The sequence below is a fragment of the Aulonocara stuartgranti genome (assembly GCF_965226115.1).
Source record: "Aulonocara stuartgranti genome assembly, chromosome: 2".
Taxonomy (NCBI): Eukaryota; Metazoa; Chordata; class Actinopteri; order Cichliformes; family Cichlidae; genus Aulonocara; species Aulonocara stuartgranti.
This window is the reverse complement of record NC_138940.1, coordinates 21,692,446-21,711,308: the sequence shown is the minus strand read 5'-3', so window position 1 is coordinate 21,711,308 and position 18,863 is coordinate 21,692,446. Positions and strand designations below refer to the sequence as shown.

The following is an 18,863-nucleotide window of genomic DNA, read 5'->3' as shown; positions in this document are numbered from 1 at the left end:
CGCCCCCCCAGTTCATGGAGCCTCCTCTAACTGGCTGCTCCTCTCAAACAGAAGGTTCGGTCGCTTTAAACTGAGAGTTTCGAGCAGTCTGAAGCCTGACCTTCAGGATTACTTCTACTGTACATGCACTGACCTCACCACTTGAAACATTGTTTAATATGGACATCAACACTGTTAAAGTGTATATATGACAGAAAATGAACGAAGTGCAACTTCATTGCGTATTTTGGTTAAAAGTGGTTGTGTTTATATGCAAAAGGTGGTTTTATAATTTGCTTTCTTTTATGACAAAGTGAGAAAAAAGTGAGACTCATGATATTACCCAGACTGGAGATTTAGTTTTACAGTCTAGCACATGCACAAGAATGTCTTATCATCGTAGGATTTATACTACCATCTAGTGCAGCAGCTGAGGAACTGTGGCTTTGGATTCTCTGCTGTTATACATGTATTCCAGTGATATGATAAAGAAGCATGTCCAAACACGCTGCCAACAGTGAAGCTATAGAATGCCCCCTGTTGGACAAAATGTGCAACATCAACCATCACAACATGCTTGCATGGGTTTCTTCAAAGGCTTCTTTGCATTTTAATTTTTGACATATCAGTCATTATAAATGCAGATACAGATGCAGCAGCTAAAAGCTAATTTTGGTTGTTGGTATTAGTTGGGCTCTTGGACTGTACCAGTTTAGCTTTCCATGATTCACAGTTTAAAATTGTCCGTATAGATCTTATCCCAGAGCTTGGTGTAACCCCCTCTGTTCATTATGTCAGAAAATAAGGCAAGAATAATAGGCCTGGTTATAATAAACCAATTATGTCTTTGAGGGATTATTGAAACCAACACTGCAAACTTAATACATTTTATTAAAGAGTTAGAAACCAAACGTACTTTAATTTAGTTGACAACATTCAGTCAAAAAGCACATCAAACACACTGATTAAAAAATGCTTCATCTACTGTTGTGTTTTTAATCACAACAAGACTAATAACAATTTCTGACACGACTACAAAAAAAACATCAGAAATATACAAATTACTTTTGAAAAAACAGAAAAGTCATAAAAACAGACTACAAACCGGATCAGAGTGTCAATAACGTTGTTCTACAACATAATGAACAGAGCTGTGAACTGGCATTAAAGGATGATCCAGTTTACAGAGACAATATTTGATATGGATTAAAAGTTATGGGCTGGAGTAGCGTGAACATTAGCATGTCAAGCCAACTGATAGCATTCAAAACAAAAAAAACCAGCTGTAAAGCTCACGGTTTGGATGGAGAGAGAGAGGCGGTGGATGGTGCTCTGAGTTTGGTTCATTACAGCCTCCCTGCCTCCTTGAACTTACTGAGCAGTCCATCATCTGCCCTCAGGGGGAAGTAGAGTGTCCGTGTTTTGTAATACTGGGGGTTTGACTGGAGGTTCTGGATGACATCAGCGATGAGATGGGCTCGCTCCACACCGCAGCCCGGCGCGTCATAGCCCAGCTTGGTGAAGTGGACGTGCAGGTGGTAATAGGAGGGCTGGTAGTGCAGGTAGACTCTCAGCTTACTGGCTGGAAGGTTGTAGCGCTGGAGGATGGCTTCCTAATTTACACAGATATCATCGCAGAGAATGAATGAAGCCACATTGAGTAAAGATGATTGATATGCATATAGCTCTCTTTAACTGAGACCTGAGGATCACTTTAATCCCACCTTTCCTTTCTGGAAGATGTTCTGCAGCAGCGGGACATGCTCTGATGTCAGATCTCGAAGGCTCTTGATGTCTCTCTGATGTGCTATTGCAATGAGGTACAAATCATCCACCTGAAAGAAGACAGATGTGCTGAGGCTGTTAAGTGGTCTAAAAATCCAAGAACTCGCCATCCAGTAAGCTTTTGAGTAAAAAGCTCCAGGGGCTGAAAAATGAAGCTTATAGTTCTTTGAATGGCTGCTTGAAGCTGGCTCACTAAAGAGTTAATCCACAGTGACCCCATGTTAGAGAATACAATTTCAGAGCAAGGGAGTGAATTTCTATATAGCTAACCAGTTTAAATTGCATTAAGGATTGTATTAAGTTATGCAGTATTGGTGCTGTGGCAACTTTAATTGACAGGCAGATGCTTTTTCTAGTATATTCGCTGAACTGTAACGTACGAGTACATTCTAGGGAAGTTTTTCACTAGCCAAAACTTGCCTTGCTAACCAAGCTAGCCAGTGCCATTGTTAGCAGAGTCCCATGGTTTAGTTACTATGACCTGAAAAAAGCAACTCCGCCCAAAAATGTCATTAGGAAGGTTTTTCTGACGTCACAGAAGTGGGAACTCAGGGCCATTTTTCCATAGATTTCTATGAAGTTGCCCTCTGCAGGCCAGTATATGTGCAGGTTTAATCACACCTGCACATATACTGTGTAAATTTACACTCTTAACATAAAGCCTTAAGCCAAAAGACTTACTATATCAGTTACACTGTATGTCCTCTTCATAAACCGTAACCAGCGTAGGGCAAGTTCATCATAAAACACAAATAAGTTACTTTCTCCAAAGTTTCATTTTCAAAAGACACATCAGGTTTGAGATATTACCATTTATCACAATCATTAAGGAAAACTGTAGATCGATCAGTCTAATTGTGTTAATCATACAAATAATGGCAGACTGTGATTTATTTACTTATTTTTCAATAAAAGGAATATTGCATGAAGGTGTTCCATAAGCACATTGGTGCACTCCATTTTGGGCTTTTGTGCTCAAGAACATTCTTTCCAATAATACCACTTTGCATCTAAATGTATATTATAATGTTAAAATGCTCCAGCCTGGAGTTGTCATGCAATGCTAAATGAAATATTACAGAGGTACAGAAGAATAGTGTTTGTGCCACTGTAAATGTAAATATATGATTGTCTGCATAGAAATGAGGTCTGCAAAACATGCCAGAGCTTTAGTGTAAAATCATGTTCTAGTTTATTCTGGTTGATCAAGAGGTTTTAAAGTCAGTGAAGCAGTGTCAACATTAGTGGCCTCTGACCTGTTTTTGGTCCCACTTGAAATCCGGAAGGAGGACAAAGCCGACGTCAGGATCTGGATCTTCATAAACGATCCTTTCAGCCTCTGCCTTCTTCTCCAAGATGTTGTAAACCCACTGCAAGGTAAAAATCAGGGAAAAGTGAGCAATGTGCACTCCAAAGAGCAGACTGGAGCAGAAGAGGTACTCCAAAGAGACTGACCTGCACACTAAAACTCTGCTTCACAATGTGGGGTAGAGTAATATTCTTATAGTCTTCCTCCGTTTCCTCGACCAGGAAACTCTCCTTACGCTGGTATTTCTTTATATGCTTCTCAGTGGCTGGACACACCACTGTGGTCTTAATCTCTGTATAACAGAAACACGCAGGTTATCTGACTGACATCACATAACATTCAGACAGTTTACTAGTGGGGTAGCATACCATTGAGATGAGGGGGAGCCTGGAGCCGATATGTGCTGTAGATGTCGTTTTTCATCTCCAGTTTGAGTGTGGAACCACTAAACAGCTCAGCCAGTGAGTCTTCTCTGATCGGGGTCTTTTCAAGGATAACCACAGCATCCTGATCTGCAACCTTAAGATCATAGTAAGATACCATAAGATCAAAGTTCCTATCAGGCCTGGTTTGCAAAAAACAAAAACAAAACAAATGACTATTATTTTGAAAGGTCAAACCGGAAGCTAGTTTCGTACAGTTCCTTACAAATCATTCAAAAGCCACTTTCAAAAACGGCTTCCTTTAAAACGCCGCTTGCAACTCTGTAACAATAGTTACAAGTAACAAATAGCTGCATATGGTCTGTACACTGAGCAACGGTAGCTAACTTTGCAACAACGCTACCTTTCCGTGGATAAAGATGTTTTTCTCTCGGGCGGAGTCACTCAACACGCTTGAGGTTTTGAACCCAGACAGAACATTTTCCTGGACCGACTCATTTCCATCTTCTCGCCCATTCTCATTGTCAGTTTTCCCCCTCTTGACGTCTGGAGCTGGTTCACCAGTTTTATCGCTGTCGAGTAGACGTTTGGCGCTCGTGTCCGCCATGTTCAGTGTAGCTGCTTCGAAGATTGTGTATTGTACACGATGTTTTCACCCCGACTCAAAAATAAATATTATTAAATAACAAATATGCTATTAAATGCATGTAAGATAACATTAAGAATGTATATTAACATTGTTTTCATTTCATTATCTGTAAAATTTAATAAATTGATATTTGTATTTGTACTTATTGACTTTAGTATTCATTCTCCTGTTTATATAGTTTCCAGTTGGTTTATTTATTTATTTATTTATTTATTTATGTAGTTTTATTATTTTGGATTTATGATTATTATTACTTTATTATTACTTTTTATAGTAACTCTCACGTTTGTTTGTTTTTTGAGTTTTTTATTCAATAATTAAATAACTGTAACGGCAAAACAATGACTTTGGGCGTTTTTTTTCTCTCACACTTAGCAAACAGTAGCTTTCAGGGAATGTTCCCTATAGATTTTGCAAAATAAATAAATCAATATATTTGAAATTATTTTTTCCCGCAACACTCCAAACACTTCAGCTTTCGTTCTGTTTGTAGGCAGATCTTTCTTCTTTGGCTCTGGTACCATCAACAGCAGTTTCTTTCTTATTGTTGGTAATTCGGTTAATTTGCGGAAGTCAACAATGTGCGGAGTGAGACCTCTCACTCGCCTCCTATTCTTCAGTTACGTTAATGTAAATTTAACGGATAGAGATCATCGCCCCTATTTATTCTGTGAAAATGAAAGCTGAGAATTTCTTTTAACTCTTTTAGGGCTACTTACTCCTCAGTTGTTTTCACGGCTCTGTAATTAAACTGCATTTTCTTTATTCTGAGCCTGTTGTACAAATGAAGCTACACGCAGGCTGACTGGCAGATACTCGGGACGTAACTGATTTGTTACAACGCAAAAGTTTCATTAGACTGCGGCTATCATCTCATTTTAATTAGACTGGGTGCTGGTATTCAGCGGGACATTTAATATGACTGACACGTGACTGAACTCGTCAAATGAGCCGCGGGCGCCGAGGCCGTAGCTGAAATAGCCAATGAAGAGTGACAGCTGGTTAATCAGGAAGTAATTAAATCACTCAAACGGGCACGCTGTTTTGTTTTGACGGGAGTGCGCAGGACGGAAGTTTGAACAGCAGGAGGCTAACGTCAGGATATCACGCTATAGCCGTTTTTGGCTCCTCTAAAATGGACATATTTGTCCTGAGGTGTTTTTTCCTGCTGGTCCTTCACACGTCGGCGTATCCTGCTGCCGCGGGGAGAGGTAGGTGGGGTTTGGACTTCAGGTGTAATCTGATTGCTGCTAGCAAAACTTCATAGACTTTCTAATGACTGTAACTTGGTTAACTTATATTGGCTGTAATGAGTGCAGAATATTTATTGACTCAGTGGCTGGTGCTACTGTTGGCTGTTAGTTTAATTTAATTTACCAACTGAATGGCGCTTTGTTTGGTATGTTTTACGCGTCCAGCTTATTTTCAGGTTCAATTTTTAAGTTTCTGTTCTTGGATGTTTAAATGCGCTTACTTTAAGTTTACTAGAATAATGGTACACCCTCACATTAGTGTGACTCTTCCTGGAAACTGTGCCATAGCGCTCCGTGGCTGATTTGAGGGCTTGGAGAGAAAGTGAGTAATCTGTGATTGTGTTTGCTTTCAGAGAGGAAAAATGTCCTTTTCATCATGGCAGATGATTTGCGGACATCTCTGGGGTGCTATGGGGATCCGGTGGCTAAATCGCCCAACATTGACCAGCTGGCATCCAGAGGCCAAGTCTTTCTCAATGCCTTTGCGCAGGTCAGTTGCATTGTTCGTGTTAGCTGTGGTGAATTGAACTGCATTGCTTAACCTCAATGGATCTCTCTTTTCCTCTCTCAGCAAGCTGTGTGCGGTCCCAGTCGGGTATCCATGTTAACCAGTCGGAGACCGGACACAACCAGGCTCTATGACTTCAACTCCTACTGGAGAGTCCATTCTGGAAACTACACGACTCTGCCACAGTACTTTAAATCTCAAGGGTACTTAACTATGTCTGTGGGCAAGGTGTTTCACCCAGGTAGGTTTAACCAGGTGCATTTTGAATAGAAATCCACAAAGAACTGCACATGCACCACTTTCCAGTAGAATAGCTGTGAAAATAATGGTTGTTTTTTTTCACTCTGTAGGCATTGCCTCCAACAATACTGACGACTATCCTTACAGCTGGTCCATCCCAGCCTATCACCCACCTTCATTCACATATGAGAAAAAAAAGGTACGACTTTCACCGTGTTGATTATAAAAGGAGCCTTTCAAATGGAGAGCCTGTTTCTCAATGTTAATGATCCTTTAGCACACCGTGATTCATCAGTTTCCGAGAGGTACCCCCTCAGGGAATAATTCACCTGTATCAGAATACACGCTACCAACCAGTTACCTCCTGGGCTACACATGCAGTGTCATGTCCCATTGTCCGGGCAGCTGGAGAAGTTTTAGCATTCCCAAGTGTGTTATTTACTTATTTTCAGTTGTCAACTTAAACCTGGAAATATCTAAAGTCTGTGTTGAGCACAGACCTTATTTCATCCATCTAACCAAAATTCCAGGGATCTAAATTGGTTTAGAAAAAAAGGAACTGGGAGTATAAAGTGCTAACTCATTTCCTTGTGACTCTTTTCTGTGGCAGAACTTTGATTCTATTTATGACTGAAAACTGTTTTCAACAAAACCTCTAAACGCATCATCTACACTGGGTATCAAACTGCTTCTAGCAGCTAAAGATGTTACTTAAAGTACAGCAGAGCCCAAAGACATTGGTACATAAGCAAGTCGATTCTGGAGTCTTTGTGGCCACAACACAACTTCAGATGTCACATAATTTTCATACAAACGTTGTTTCCAGATGTGTAAAGGGAAGGATGGGAAACTCCACGTCAACTTGCTCTGTGCTGTGAATGTGAGCGAGCAGCCTGGGGGAACCCTCCCTGACCTGGAGAGCACAGAGGAGGCGGTGAGGTTACTGAAGAGTCGAGTCAACGATGACGATCCTTTCTTCTTGGCTGTGGGTTTTCATAAGCCGCATATACCTTTTAGGATTCCACAGGTTTGTCACTTATTATCCATTCCTACTGTTCCTCTGGACTGCTTGAACTCTACTGTACATGTTGGTTAGCTACAGCAGTACAGTTACAAAGTATTGATATGACTTCCCGGTGACTCTCTTCTTCAGTCCAGTCACTTAATATTTGCAGGTTTCACATAACTCAGTTTCTGACTTGAACTAAGACTTTATAAGTCAGATGAATCCTCTTATATTAAGCACTGAGGAGTAGAGCTGCACCATTATGGCCAACATGATTATCCCCATTACTTTGATCTATATTGAGATCCTGAATATTTATTATGATTATTCTTATTATGATTATTCTGACAAATAGCACTTTTACAATGTTGCTGTGCTGCATTCCTGCTAATGTGCAAATGCTAAATTCAGTCAATCCCTGAAGGAAAATATAAATAAAAAAATTGCACAAAGTGAAATAAACAGGTCACTGCTTTCATTTTTGCACTGTGATGCCGTCCTGGTGTTTAAACATGTTTCTAAATAAAGTTGCAAACGCACTCAGGCCGGGTGAAACAAATCTTTTGTTCTGTGAGTTGACAGCTTCCCTGAAGCCTTCAGATTCACCGTGTTTAGTGGACGTGATTGTGGCGGTGATTTCCGTTGGTCTTTGTGAGGTCGATGGAGTGACGAGCTGTGCGGCTTGTGTTTATGAACACAGCCATAAGCAACCACTGCACTGGTGGCAGTTTGATTGGTGTTTGTTGCTGTGTGTTACAGACGCAACTCTGCAGCTTTCTTTATGTGTGATTTGTTGTCTGTTAGTAACGCTTGCCCTAAATCTGAAGTATTTCCAAATGGTGGATAATGAGCCGCTGTGTGCAAGAATAGTCCCCGTCAGTGAACTCACTGAATGATGCGGTTTGATTGAAAGGCTCATTGTCCTTATAAAAACATGCACAATCATGTCAACTTTAATGTCAAGGATCAGATTTGAGTCTTTGCCTGCAGTCCACGGGTGAAACTGCAGTTCACTGAGCCTGAAGGAGATGCATCGGCTCAGGAGAAGCATGAAGCATGCCTGGTGTTTTTGACATTCACATGGTTGTGCACCATGAATTCGCCCTCGAGGGTCAGGCAATTCTGATCTAAGCTGTCAAAGGGAAAAGGTTTGTGCAGACGACCTGAACTGTAGCAACCTGCTGTTCAAACAAAGGCTCTCGCTGCTGTCCTTGACACAGTGAAGGAGCACGTCACAAATATGTTAGATATGGTCTGTAGCAGCAGGAGAGCTGGGAGTGCTGTATAGCTTCACGAGACGATAACCCTGAAGAAGATAAAGGGGACATCAGAAGCATTTTGAATAAGTGTGGAGCTTATTGATTGCACTTTATATCACTATTGTAGCTCTAACTTTGAATGAGTTGACAAAGATCAACATGATGTAGTGAACCTCGACTCAGAGCAGTGTTTTTAACAAGATAATACTAATTTTATTTCAGTTGCTTAATATTTTATTACTCTACTAGACTTGCTAAGTCTTGGAGTTTTGTAAGACCTGACTACAGAAAGCATTTAGTTGAATATTTCACTCATACTGACTGATTTATGAGTTTGCACAGTCCTGGAGTGAGCACTCAAAGTCTGATTGGCAGCACTGAAAAGAAACGTAACGACTTCTGATGGAATCTGGGTTATTCACACCACAAACAGTAACTCACTGATGGTATACTCTATGCAATTCAGTTAGTCCTCAGCCCCTCAGGGAACAGCCTGTCCTTAGCACAAAGGTGGCTCAGTGTGTGAAGAGTGGAAGATGTTGTTCTGCTGCTTAACAGTAATGTTCATTTGGACAAAAGAAGCCTATAAGAATATTGAAAACAATAAAGTACAACTGTAACGCAATAAAAACCAATGAGATCGATGTCTTGTGGTGGGTCAAAGGCCAGGGAGTGTCAGAAAACCCGAATCAGAAATAATTCTGAGATTTTTCCACAGGAATACCTGACCCTGTATCCTCTAGACCAAATGACTCTGGCCCCCGACCCAGATGTCCCTGAACGCCTTCCCACTGTGGCCTACAACCCCTGGACGGATATAAGGAAGAGAGAGGATGTGCAAAAACTCAACATTAGCTTCCCCTACGGCTCTATACCAAAAGACTTCCAGGTATGAACCAGCTGCTCTCAGCACCTCCAGTTTGGTTACCGTGGTTGTTCCTCCTGAAGCGAACAGCAACACTGTAGTGTTTTATATCCTGTGTTCCAGCTGCGTATCCGTCAGCACTACTATGCTGCAGTGTCATATATGGATGCTCAAGTTGGTCGGCTGCTCAGTGCACTGGAAGAGCTGGGGCTGGCAGACAACACTATGGTGGTGTTCACCTCTGATCATGGTGAGGAGACGCGTAGCTGGATGAGATGTAGGCAGCTAATGTTAATCAGTTTGGTTTGTTTCTTTCTTTTTAAGCATTTAGAAAAATAAGTTGCTAAAATATCTTATCAGGTGTTCTGTGCAAATTAAACAAATGGTTTATTGAGCTTGTCATGTTTATCTTGCACCACCAGATGGCACTGTTGTAACAGCAAATTGTGCCATGATTTGTTCCCATAGGTTTTTTGTTTTTTTTCTACTCTCTCTACCCTCAGCTCTTTCTCTGCACCACTTACCTTTTTTGGTTTTTGTTTTTTTCAGCTTTGTGACTGGAAAACTCTGTTCTCTTTTAATGTCTCATTCAGTTGAGAGCACTAGACTGAATCCTCTGTGTGACTGTTTGATGAATCACTGCGTAAAGCCCAGTCAAATGCTGTCATTTTCATGACTGGGACAAACATCAGTCAAATGTGTTGCCTTAAATGAAAAGTATTATTTGTATGACTGAGACTGATCAATTTCTTTGTCTCTGGTTTGCCCGAGTCTTAATGAACTGTGTGTTCCTGGGTTTCTGTTGCTGCAGGTTGGTCACTGGGTGAGCATGGTGAATGGGCTAAATACTCGAATTTTGATGTCGCAACACGCGTACCTCTGATCTTCTCTGTTCCTGGTGGCAATGAAGCTGGTACATCAACCTTCCCGTTTATAGACGTCTTAAGGGAATCTGTGCACAGCATCAAAAGTAAGACCCCCCCCCCCCCCCCCCCAAACAAAAGCATTTAATAATATGCTTGTTTAACATTAATACAGTCTTTGATTTCTATATAGAGCTTAAAAATGATTTACACAGGGATACACTTTGATATTTTGCCTCCAGAGAGCTTTTACTTCAAATGCAAGTGATGCAATAATCATGAAATTTAAGTGGAGGATGTTTAGTAAATGGTAGTGGAGATCTTGACTGGCTTCGTTTTTAAGGCGTCTGTAATTGGGTGACTTTTATCTGTCTTAGGTGGCAAAGTCAGAAGTAGGGTGGTGGAGCTGGTGGATGTCTTTCCTACTGTGTCCTACCTGGCCGGCCTCGAAGTTCCCGTGCAGTGCCCTGACATTTCTTTCCAGGTATCAGGATATGAACCTCCAATCTATGTTTCTAATCACAAGAACAAATTATAATCGGTCTGCAGCTTTGACCTGGTTACCTGCAAAACAGATGATATTCCCATCAGCCTCAAAGACCAGTGTGCTCGGGACAGCACCTTTGTGCTGTCAATGAGACTTTAGTTGGATATGAGCGCCTGAAGTGTTCATGTCGAGCTAGATTTTTCTTCAAAGTGGAGAATACCACAGCTGGTAGAAGTTCCTGATGTCTAGAAGTCTTTAAAAAAAACAACCTCTGCGGTTTATTAAAACGGAAAATAAATTGATGCTGTGAATGTCTGCTTAATGCTAATATGTAGAGCAGGGCGATATGGCCAAAAATATTTATCACGATATATATTTGAAAATTTGCGATAACGATATAACCGACGATATAATTGATGCGAGACAAAATACAACTCCACAACATTACTAGTGCAAAAAGACAACCTTCCATTTATATTCACTTAAACAAGAAGCTGGTTTTTATGTACATTAAAGCTTTATAAAAATGTAACAGTGCAAATGCAAATTCCTTGCTGAAAGTTTAACCAAAAGGCATTTCCACTAGAAATGGGCTGACATGTCCTGAGCATAACCATGTATAATATCCACTGAAGTTAAAAAGAGGTGCTTTGCAACATTAAACTGCAGTGTGCAGTACGCATTTTTCGGACGATAAGGTGCACGGGATTATAAGGCACATTAAGCGAAACAAAGCAGTCAGATAAATCAAACTTTATTAAACTCATTCTTCTTGCTTCCTCCACTTCTGTACCATTGATTCATTAATGTTGAATTCTCTGGCAGCTGAGCTATTCCCATGTTGTTGCAGTATATTAATGACTAACCTCGTATTGTGGATGGATTATCTCAGTTGTTCTCCTGACTGAAGTTTGGTCCGTTTACAGCATCCTGCCATGCGATTGCATTTGTCTCTAACCATGAAGAACCTTCACGTTAACTTTTATAAGTGGAAAAGTGTTAGTGTTCGTCCTCCAGCTTCACTGTTTATGTTATGCTAACATAGCTGTGTCGCTAGCGATCACGTAGCACATCATTATATACCAGCTAGCCCAACTTCAGTAACCCTACAAACGTCACTGCTGTTTAGTTTCCTGTCTTCATTTATGTTGCAAGTGATAGCAGAGCTGTACGTTTGATTTTTTTCAGAAATCTCTCAGTCAGAACATGCAATATCATGCTTAGGTAACTAGCGAAACTAGCGAGCTAACTTCCGCTAGCTTCCTGCTAACTTCTAACTCCGTTAAATGTAATAACTTTTGTTTTCATGGATGCCTGGAAGTTAAACTTTATAGTTACACCTGGTAAAGCAGCAATGCTGATCGTTTTATTAAAGATGAAAGAATTTAGACAGTTTTTAACTCTCAGTGATGCTGCAGTGTTGTTTGACCAGAAGCATACGGAGTTTAGGACCCAGATTACTCCCAGATTTAAGAGCATCTTAGTCCGACAAATACGACAATAACAACGGCCGCTTGCATGTTCTGCAAAAAAAATGTGCTTTGTTGTGTATCTGACGGACAAACACCAAACCATTTCCACATCACGGAAGTTGCACCATTTTTACAAACCAATTCTGGATCATCTGTTTCACTCAACAATCGGCCATGTGCGTATGAAAACAAAGGCACTGCGCATGCGCGTTTTACTCCCATTCTATCGCGATATTTCATTTTCCTATCGTTGCCTAACATTATACCGGTATTACCGTGAACGGTATAATATGGCGCAGCCCTACTAATATGTTACTATTGTTGGAGTAAGCGTGGCTGTAATCAGACAAACCTCTGCATCACTGCTGCAATAGAAAAACTCTGAACTCTGTTTTCTCCGGGTTGCAGCAGCTCCCTCTGCATAATCTGTAAATCTGTGCTTCTGCATTCATATCACTGAAATGGCCTCAGATTCTTCTCACCATTGTTGTTGCGCACTGCAAAAGTGACGGCGTTCCCACTCCCAGGCTGTACAGTTCGTCGGCACATATGCGAAACAGCTGAAATGGTTCACACGAGTCCATTAGCAGCCTCTCACTACGAACACGCCGGACTACTACAATCGGCTTTCATTGATCTTCAGACTGTGTTCATACTACACTCTCTGCCTAACGAGACCAGAAGAGAACTCCATCCATCTATCTTCTTAACTGCTTATCCACGCAGGGTTGCAGAAGCCTGGAGGCTTTCGGAGCTGACGGGGTGTGCCCTATCATTCGGATAGGTCGCCGTTCCATCTGGACTCTTAACACAGAGAGACAGATAATCAGGCAGCCAATTAAGAACCATGAGTGGGCCTAACATGCTCGTCTAAAGAGAAAGCACAGCACCTTCTCGGGACCTTCTAGTGGTGAAGCAGCTCTTTGCCTCCCACCGTACCTGAACTAATATCTGCAGCTTAAAGCATCATGTCATTGCGATCGGAGTTCAAATGATGTTGCGTTAATATGAGAAAGTAAACCAAACGAAGCCCAAAGATGGCAGGCATGAATGTGATCCAACTACACCCGACATCTACTCCCTTCACCTGTTTAGCCCGTTTTCTTGCCTTCAGGTGGAGTTGTGTACTGAAGGAGAAAACCGTGCCTACGCTGCGCCACAAGGGCGAAGCGAGAGGACTCCAGAAGATGTAGCTTTCAGCCAATATCCTCGCCCTGCTGATGCACCACAGGTAGGTAGTTTGTTTCAAAAAAGGGGGGGAAAAAAGCTCTCATTAGCCGGCTAAGGTTAACTCATTAGTTTTGTATCAGTGTGGAAGTAATTGCAGAGCAGAAGGCAGGCATGTTATTAATACAGACGTGTCTTGATGCTGCTTTAATAAGTTGATTATGAGTTTGTAGTTAAATGTCTGAATTTGCAGAGGTCAGCCACTGACGTGCGTGTGTGCGTGCGTGCGTGTGTGTGTGCGTGCGTGCTGGAGCCGCCATCAAGCACAGTCGTTGTATTAAAGTATCCAGGCCAGTGCTGCTCCTGCTGTAGGTTAATCTCTGTATGCAGGAGTTTGGCAGTCTGTCTGCAGCTGGCTCGCAGTTTGAGCTGGCAGCTGCAGATCTGACAGCGCTGCATGAGATTTCTCCAGCTCAAAGATGCTTTAAACTCCAAATTCTTCCCTTAGGAGAACTCTGACCTCCCTGACCTCAAAGACATAAAGATCATGGGTTACTCTCTGCGCACCTGGGACTACAGGTACACTCTGTGGCTGGGCTTCAATCCCAAAACATTTCAGGTAGGTAACCACAAACTCATCCCGCATAACGGTCGTCTTCCTTTCATCAGCATCGGTCTCTGTATTCTCCCCCGAGTGAGCGCGTTAGGCTCAGCCTGGGGAGTTGAACGTGATGGATCCATCCATCTTGTCTCACAATATGTTGGAGACGGAGAGAAGCAGATTAAATTTGTCTGTATCATCCATCCCGCTCTCCATCCAGGTGAATGTGTCTGACGTCCATGCTGGGGAGTTGTACATGTCAGCAGATGACCCCGGTCAGGACAAGAACATCTTCAATAACTCTGATTACAGTGAGATAATGAGGAAGACTGCCAGCCTTCCTCAGGTAAGTTGGGTTTTATAGAAGTTTCTCCTCTTAGACATTCATTTACTCACTTCCTGACCCGTGGTTGTCGTCCAGACTGTCGGTTTGCAGATGAGAATGAAGCTGGAGTTCCACTACCTCACAGCGGGGATGAAAACGAGCAGAGGGAAGCCATGAGGACAGGAACTAAGCACAACAGATGGGGACGAGTAAAAAGGGACGATGGAGTGAAAGGGGAAAAAGGCTTGAACATGTAATTTGTGTGCACTTGGTTCTTCAGACTGATGTTTGTGCTTGAGAAATCATTGGTAGGCAGGTCTCATGCTTTGACTTGGAAAACATTTCAGAGCAGAATAGTTTGACGCTAACAAAAAGAAACGCGCCTGTTTGCAGAAACTTGTAATTCATACATGATATGAATGCAGATACTTTATTTTAACCAAGCGCACCATATTTGTGTTACCAGTTAACGCCAGAGCTGGCTTGGTTAGTAAGGCACATCCTTACATGATTCACTGATACGTGTGGTTGGAGGAAAACTGGGCTTAGAACAAAATGTACTCTGTGGAGAAATGAACATTTGACTCAAAGCTGCAGTTTGAAGCCTTAATGAAATGTCACCGTGTGAGTCACGTTAGGATTGAACCACCATACTGTGGGCAGAAGCAGGGACACCGGTTACCAAACCTTTTTTTTTCTTTTTTTTTTCTCTTTTTTGGTATCAGCGTGTGAACATGTTTTGTTTTATTTTTATTTAAAGTTGGGCATTTTAACACGAGAATCTGTGGCAACAGACACAACCTTTGGAGCCGGCCACAAGTGCATTTTTGGTATTTGCTTGTTTGCTTCATTTCCCCCCCATACAGTTGTGTAGAGGAATTGTAACCTTTGGAGCTCGAGCTGACTTATAGTCGCCATACTAAGAGTGTCCCGGTTATTCAATCCAACTCTATTTTCCCTGAAAAAACTAAAGCAAACCATCATTCCTTGAACACGTCCCATTAAACCCACAGGTGTCTGTGCAGGTGGACCACTGACGGGTTTCTGTGGAAATCTCCACCTCAGACTAGATAAACGTGGCATCTGGAAGTCTTTTCATTTAAAGGAATATTGAGGAAACTTGCAGAACTCCTTTTAATCAATGTTGACACCCATGTTTGACTTCAGTGTACTGGTAAACTGCTTTAAGGAGAAGTCTCTCAGAATAGCAGCCGATAGGGACTTTTGTACTGTAGTGTTAAACAATATGACATTTCTATTTGCACTTGATGTTACTTGCAGCTATTTGCCCCCCCCCCCCCCTCGTAAACAGTCAGTTCAGATCAATTCAGAGACCTGGAATGAAGGGAGTAAAAGCCACCCATAATTAAATGCAAATGAAACAGACTGTAGCTACATTTACTGTGGTTCCAGTGCGTGAACACTCGGTGCCGTGATAATTTAGAAGAAAGCAATTTCAGCTTGAACTTCAGGTCCAACAATGAATGGAAGGGATTTGCTCTGTCGACTTGTATTGTTGGCTGCACCGGTGTCATGTTAATGAGATCTAAATGAATCTTTTATCATCAGCTGGCTTCTGACAGGAGTGAGGATGTGGAAGAAATCTTAAGGTGGTTGCAGTGATTCGTCTGTCCTGGTTTCCTGTGTGCAGTAACGCACCAAATCTCAGGAACCGTAATAATCTGTCAGTCCAGACTCTCATTAGCATTAGAGCATCCTGAACAGTTCTTTCTGACGGGGGGGGGGCACAGGATTAACCAGATTTCAGGTTTTGCAAGAACACACTGTGTGTATATTTGTCTGTTTTGATTATTAAAAATAAGAATAAAAAAAAATTTGTTTTGCATGAGAATTAAGTTTGTGATCACAGCTCCTGTGTGCGTTTGTCCTGCAGAAACACTTTGCTGCCTGTCCACACGGCCCGCTGCTCTGTAATGCGTTTTGTGTTCACTCACAGCTGAAGTGTAAAACTGCAGGGTAGTGAAGCAGCTCCTCGGGGACCTCGCCAGTCTATTCTGTGTGCTCGCTTTCTTTACAGAATGAACGCTGCTCTCTGGCACTGGGGTTTTGTTGTGGCTTTTTTTTTTTTTTTTTTTTTTTTTTTTTTTGCTTGAGCCAAACATCTAACTTGTGTGTGATGCCACCGAGTTGATCTGTCTGCGTGACACAAACTGTTAAAATCCTTGTAATTGTGTTTTGAGATATCGTGTGAATTCAGTCCCAGACTTTTTTCTTTTTTTCCCTTTTTTTTTCCCTGCAGTTTTCAATTTTCAAGCAATCATGCAGAACAATTTGTGGAACTCGATTTGAAGTGAAGTCTGTACGCCACACATGAAAATCAAAAAACTCTGCAAAGAAGGCCAGGAAGGCACTTCACATGTATCCCCTGCCAATTTCACACATGCTCTGATCATTTCCACTCCTTTTCATTTCATTTACTTCTCTTCATACCTGGTGAGTGTATTTTTTATTTTTTTTTTTCCCCATTATATGCACCTCCATCTGATCACCTGTTGAATGATAGTTAATTGTTGCACTCTGAGCACTTTTGTTTCCCATATCAATGAGTCTGATTTTTGGTGCCTCGCTCAGCAGCAGCTCACTATCCACTCTCCACTATGACGAGGTTCACGCTCATACTCGTAAGAATTAGGTGTGAGTGAGAGCAGCTGCAACTGCTCTCCTCCACTCTTTGTATTCATCACAGCTCATATTTCTGCCTCAGCGGTTTTATCAGATCAATATTTATCATCACAAGCGGTGATCTCTGACCACCATCAAATTGATCTAATGGCAGTTACACTGTTTACCTGGTGCTTTGTTTTGGTATTTTTCCTCTACCTCTCCCGCTGCCCTCATTCCCTCTCACTCCATCTTACCTGCTCCTTCTCTCCAATCCACTCAGTCTTTGTCTCGCTCTCATCGTCTATCATTATGTTTCATACGCTGGTAATCGCATCACCGCTACGGGCTCGTATTTTGGCAGGTCACACTGCCTTTCTGTTAACGGTGGCGACATGCACAATTACATTAGCGAGAGGGAGAGGTGTGCACGCGTGCAGAAAGCGCTTAGCTCAGCTGCATTAAGACAAGAGTTCGTCTCAAGGGTGTGTGAATGAATCCAGGAACGGTAAACAAACTGTACTGTACTCAATCTCCCAATTACATGATGAAGTGGGCCTGAAGAGTACTTTGTCAGAGGAGCTGTTTTTCAGAACTGCCTGCTAATTAGCTGCTCTGCTGCTGCATGCAATACTGCAATTAAAACTAACTGCAGAGTCACTTACATGTTGGTCCTTTAGTGGTCAGTACCACTGCTAATGACACTGTTCACCCGTCACCTGTACAGTAATGTGAAGCCATTAAATATGTGGAAAAGAAACAGGAGCAAAATGTTTTGCCTCTGTTCATATCGAAGATTAATTTTAAATAAATCACAACACCCTTTGTGGCACTTTAATATTTTTGATGTTGGATTGTTTGGTGTTTTAACACGTATAAGGTGCTGTATGTGTTAGTGTGTATATCTTCCAACAAATTTATGCATTCTCTTGTGCTTAATTTGTCCATTTAAAAACACACAGGAGCAGGTTTCCGATAGCTGCCACGCTGCGCCGCCATCTTGAATACAATGGCTGAGAAAGACGTCGCCTAATTGCATTTTATGTAATCTAGAGAACGACCACATCTGTAGCGTGGCTCATAAGTTACTTTTACATCAAAGATCACAAATAGATGAATACTCTGCTATAACCAGAGATGGGCAGTAACGGGCTACTGTAATCGGATTGCTTTTTTTTTTTCCAAGTAATGAGTAATGTAAGGGATTACTATTGTAAAAGAAGTAATTGGATTACTGTTACGCTGCGTACTTAAAGTGTGGACGTAATCACATTACTTTGAGTTTGAATCTGTAAAAAGTGACAAAAACATTAGCGTCAGCTGTTCACTCTGCGTGGGAAGAAAACTTCTTTCTACAGCGAAAAGTTAAACTTCTAATCTGAGCGAGCACGCTGCCACGGGAACGTGACATTCACAGAGAAACCCCCGGATCTCCCCCCCCCCCCCCCCCCCCCCCACTCCTGCTAAACAGGTGACAATAGATTTAAGAGCTGCTGAGTCTTTGATTTTATTTATTTCTGCTGTTTTTTACTTTCATCTATTTGAAAGAGTTTAAACACAAAACATTTTATTTTATATGCTGGAATATGCAGAAAGTAGATTTAAGTGTTAAACAATTTCATCAAGTCAGACTTGCATATTATTTAATTTTTGCTTGATACAATGTGCATAAAGTTAAAAGATTAAAACTAAAAACTGTTTTAAAAGATACTTTTCCATTTGTTTCAATTTTATATGATGGGTTATGCATAAAAATTAGAATTGGGCTGAAAGGTGTTGCTTTATTATGTATTCAGGTTGTGCATCATGTTTTTGAAAATTAACTCCTTAATTTTGAAAATAAGTTATCAGTAAAGTAATGGGATTACTTTTTGGAGAAGTAATTAGTTACTAATTACTTTTTCAAATAACTTGACTAACACTGGCTATAATTTTATCATAATTATTATGTCTAATTATAATTTATTATACTCATATTGTATATAGCATTTGTATTCTATTTTATTCAATTGTGTATATAGTATTTTATTTTTATTTTATTCTATTCTGTTGTGTACAGTATCTTATGGATATATTATTCCAGTGTTTTG

General features: G+C 41.2%; 2 protein-coding genes across 2 annotated transcripts; one reads left to right on the top strand and one right to left on the bottom strand.

The window, feature by feature from the left end:
* Window positions 1-850: 850 nt before the first annotated feature.
* dcps (decapping enzyme, scavenger) lies at window positions 851-4,106 on the bottom strand. The gene is made up of 6 exons (XM_082503965.1): window positions 3,860-4,106; window positions 3,442-3,592; window positions 3,220-3,365; window positions 3,021-3,134; window positions 1,704-1,814; window positions 851-1,592 (listed from the first exon to the last, which is right to left on the bottom strand). The coding sequence occupies exons 1-6, from the start codon at window positions 4,061-4,063 to the stop codon at window positions 1,326-1,328; spliced, it is 993 nt and encodes a 330-aa protein (XP_082360091.1). The 5' UTR covers window positions 4,064-4,106; the 3' UTR covers window positions 851-1,325.
* Window positions 4,107-4,623: 517 nt separating this feature from the next.
* ids (iduronate 2-sulfatase) lies at window positions 4,624-18,204 on the top strand. The gene is made up of 13 exons (XM_082503873.1): window positions 4,624-5,316; window positions 5,712-5,848; window positions 5,930-6,107; window positions 6,217-6,305; window positions 6,933-7,133; window positions 9,090-9,260; window positions 9,360-9,486; window positions 10,048-10,206; window positions 10,477-10,583; window positions 13,173-13,289; window positions 13,734-13,844; window positions 14,047-14,172; window positions 14,248-18,204. The coding sequence occupies exons 1-13, from the start codon at window positions 5,241-5,243 to the stop codon at window positions 14,326-14,328; spliced, it is 1,680 nt and encodes a 559-aa protein (XP_082359999.1). The 5' UTR covers window positions 4,624-5,240; the 3' UTR covers window positions 14,329-18,204.
* Window positions 18,205-18,863: the final 659 nt, after the last annotated feature.

Bases quoted from the DNA above. Each gene is read 5' to 3' on its own strand.
- dcps (XM_082503965.1), bottom strand. From the start codon at position 4,063: ATGGCGGACACGAGCGCCAAACGTCTACTCGACAGCGATAAAACTGGT. The intron at 3,593-3,859 runs GTAGCGTTGTTG...TATGATCTTAAG, and splicing joins ACATCTTTATCCACGGAAAG to GTTGCAGATCAGGATGCTGT. The intron at 3,135-3,219 runs GTCAGTCTCTTT...TTTACCTTGCAG, and splicing joins AGCAGAGTTTTAGTGTGCAG to TGGGTTTACAACATCTTGGA.
- ids (XM_082503873.1), top strand. From the start codon at position 5,241: ATGGACATATTTGTCCTGAGGTGTTTTTTCCTGCTGGTCCTTCACACG. The intron at 6,306-6,932 runs GTACGACTTTCA...CGTTGTTTCCAG, and splicing joins TCACATATGAGAAAAAAAAG to ATGTGTAAAGGGAAGGATGG. The intron at 10,584-13,172 runs GTATCAGGATAT...TCTTGCCTTCAG, and splicing joins GCCCTGACATTTCTTTCCAG to GTGGAGTTGTGTACTGAAGG.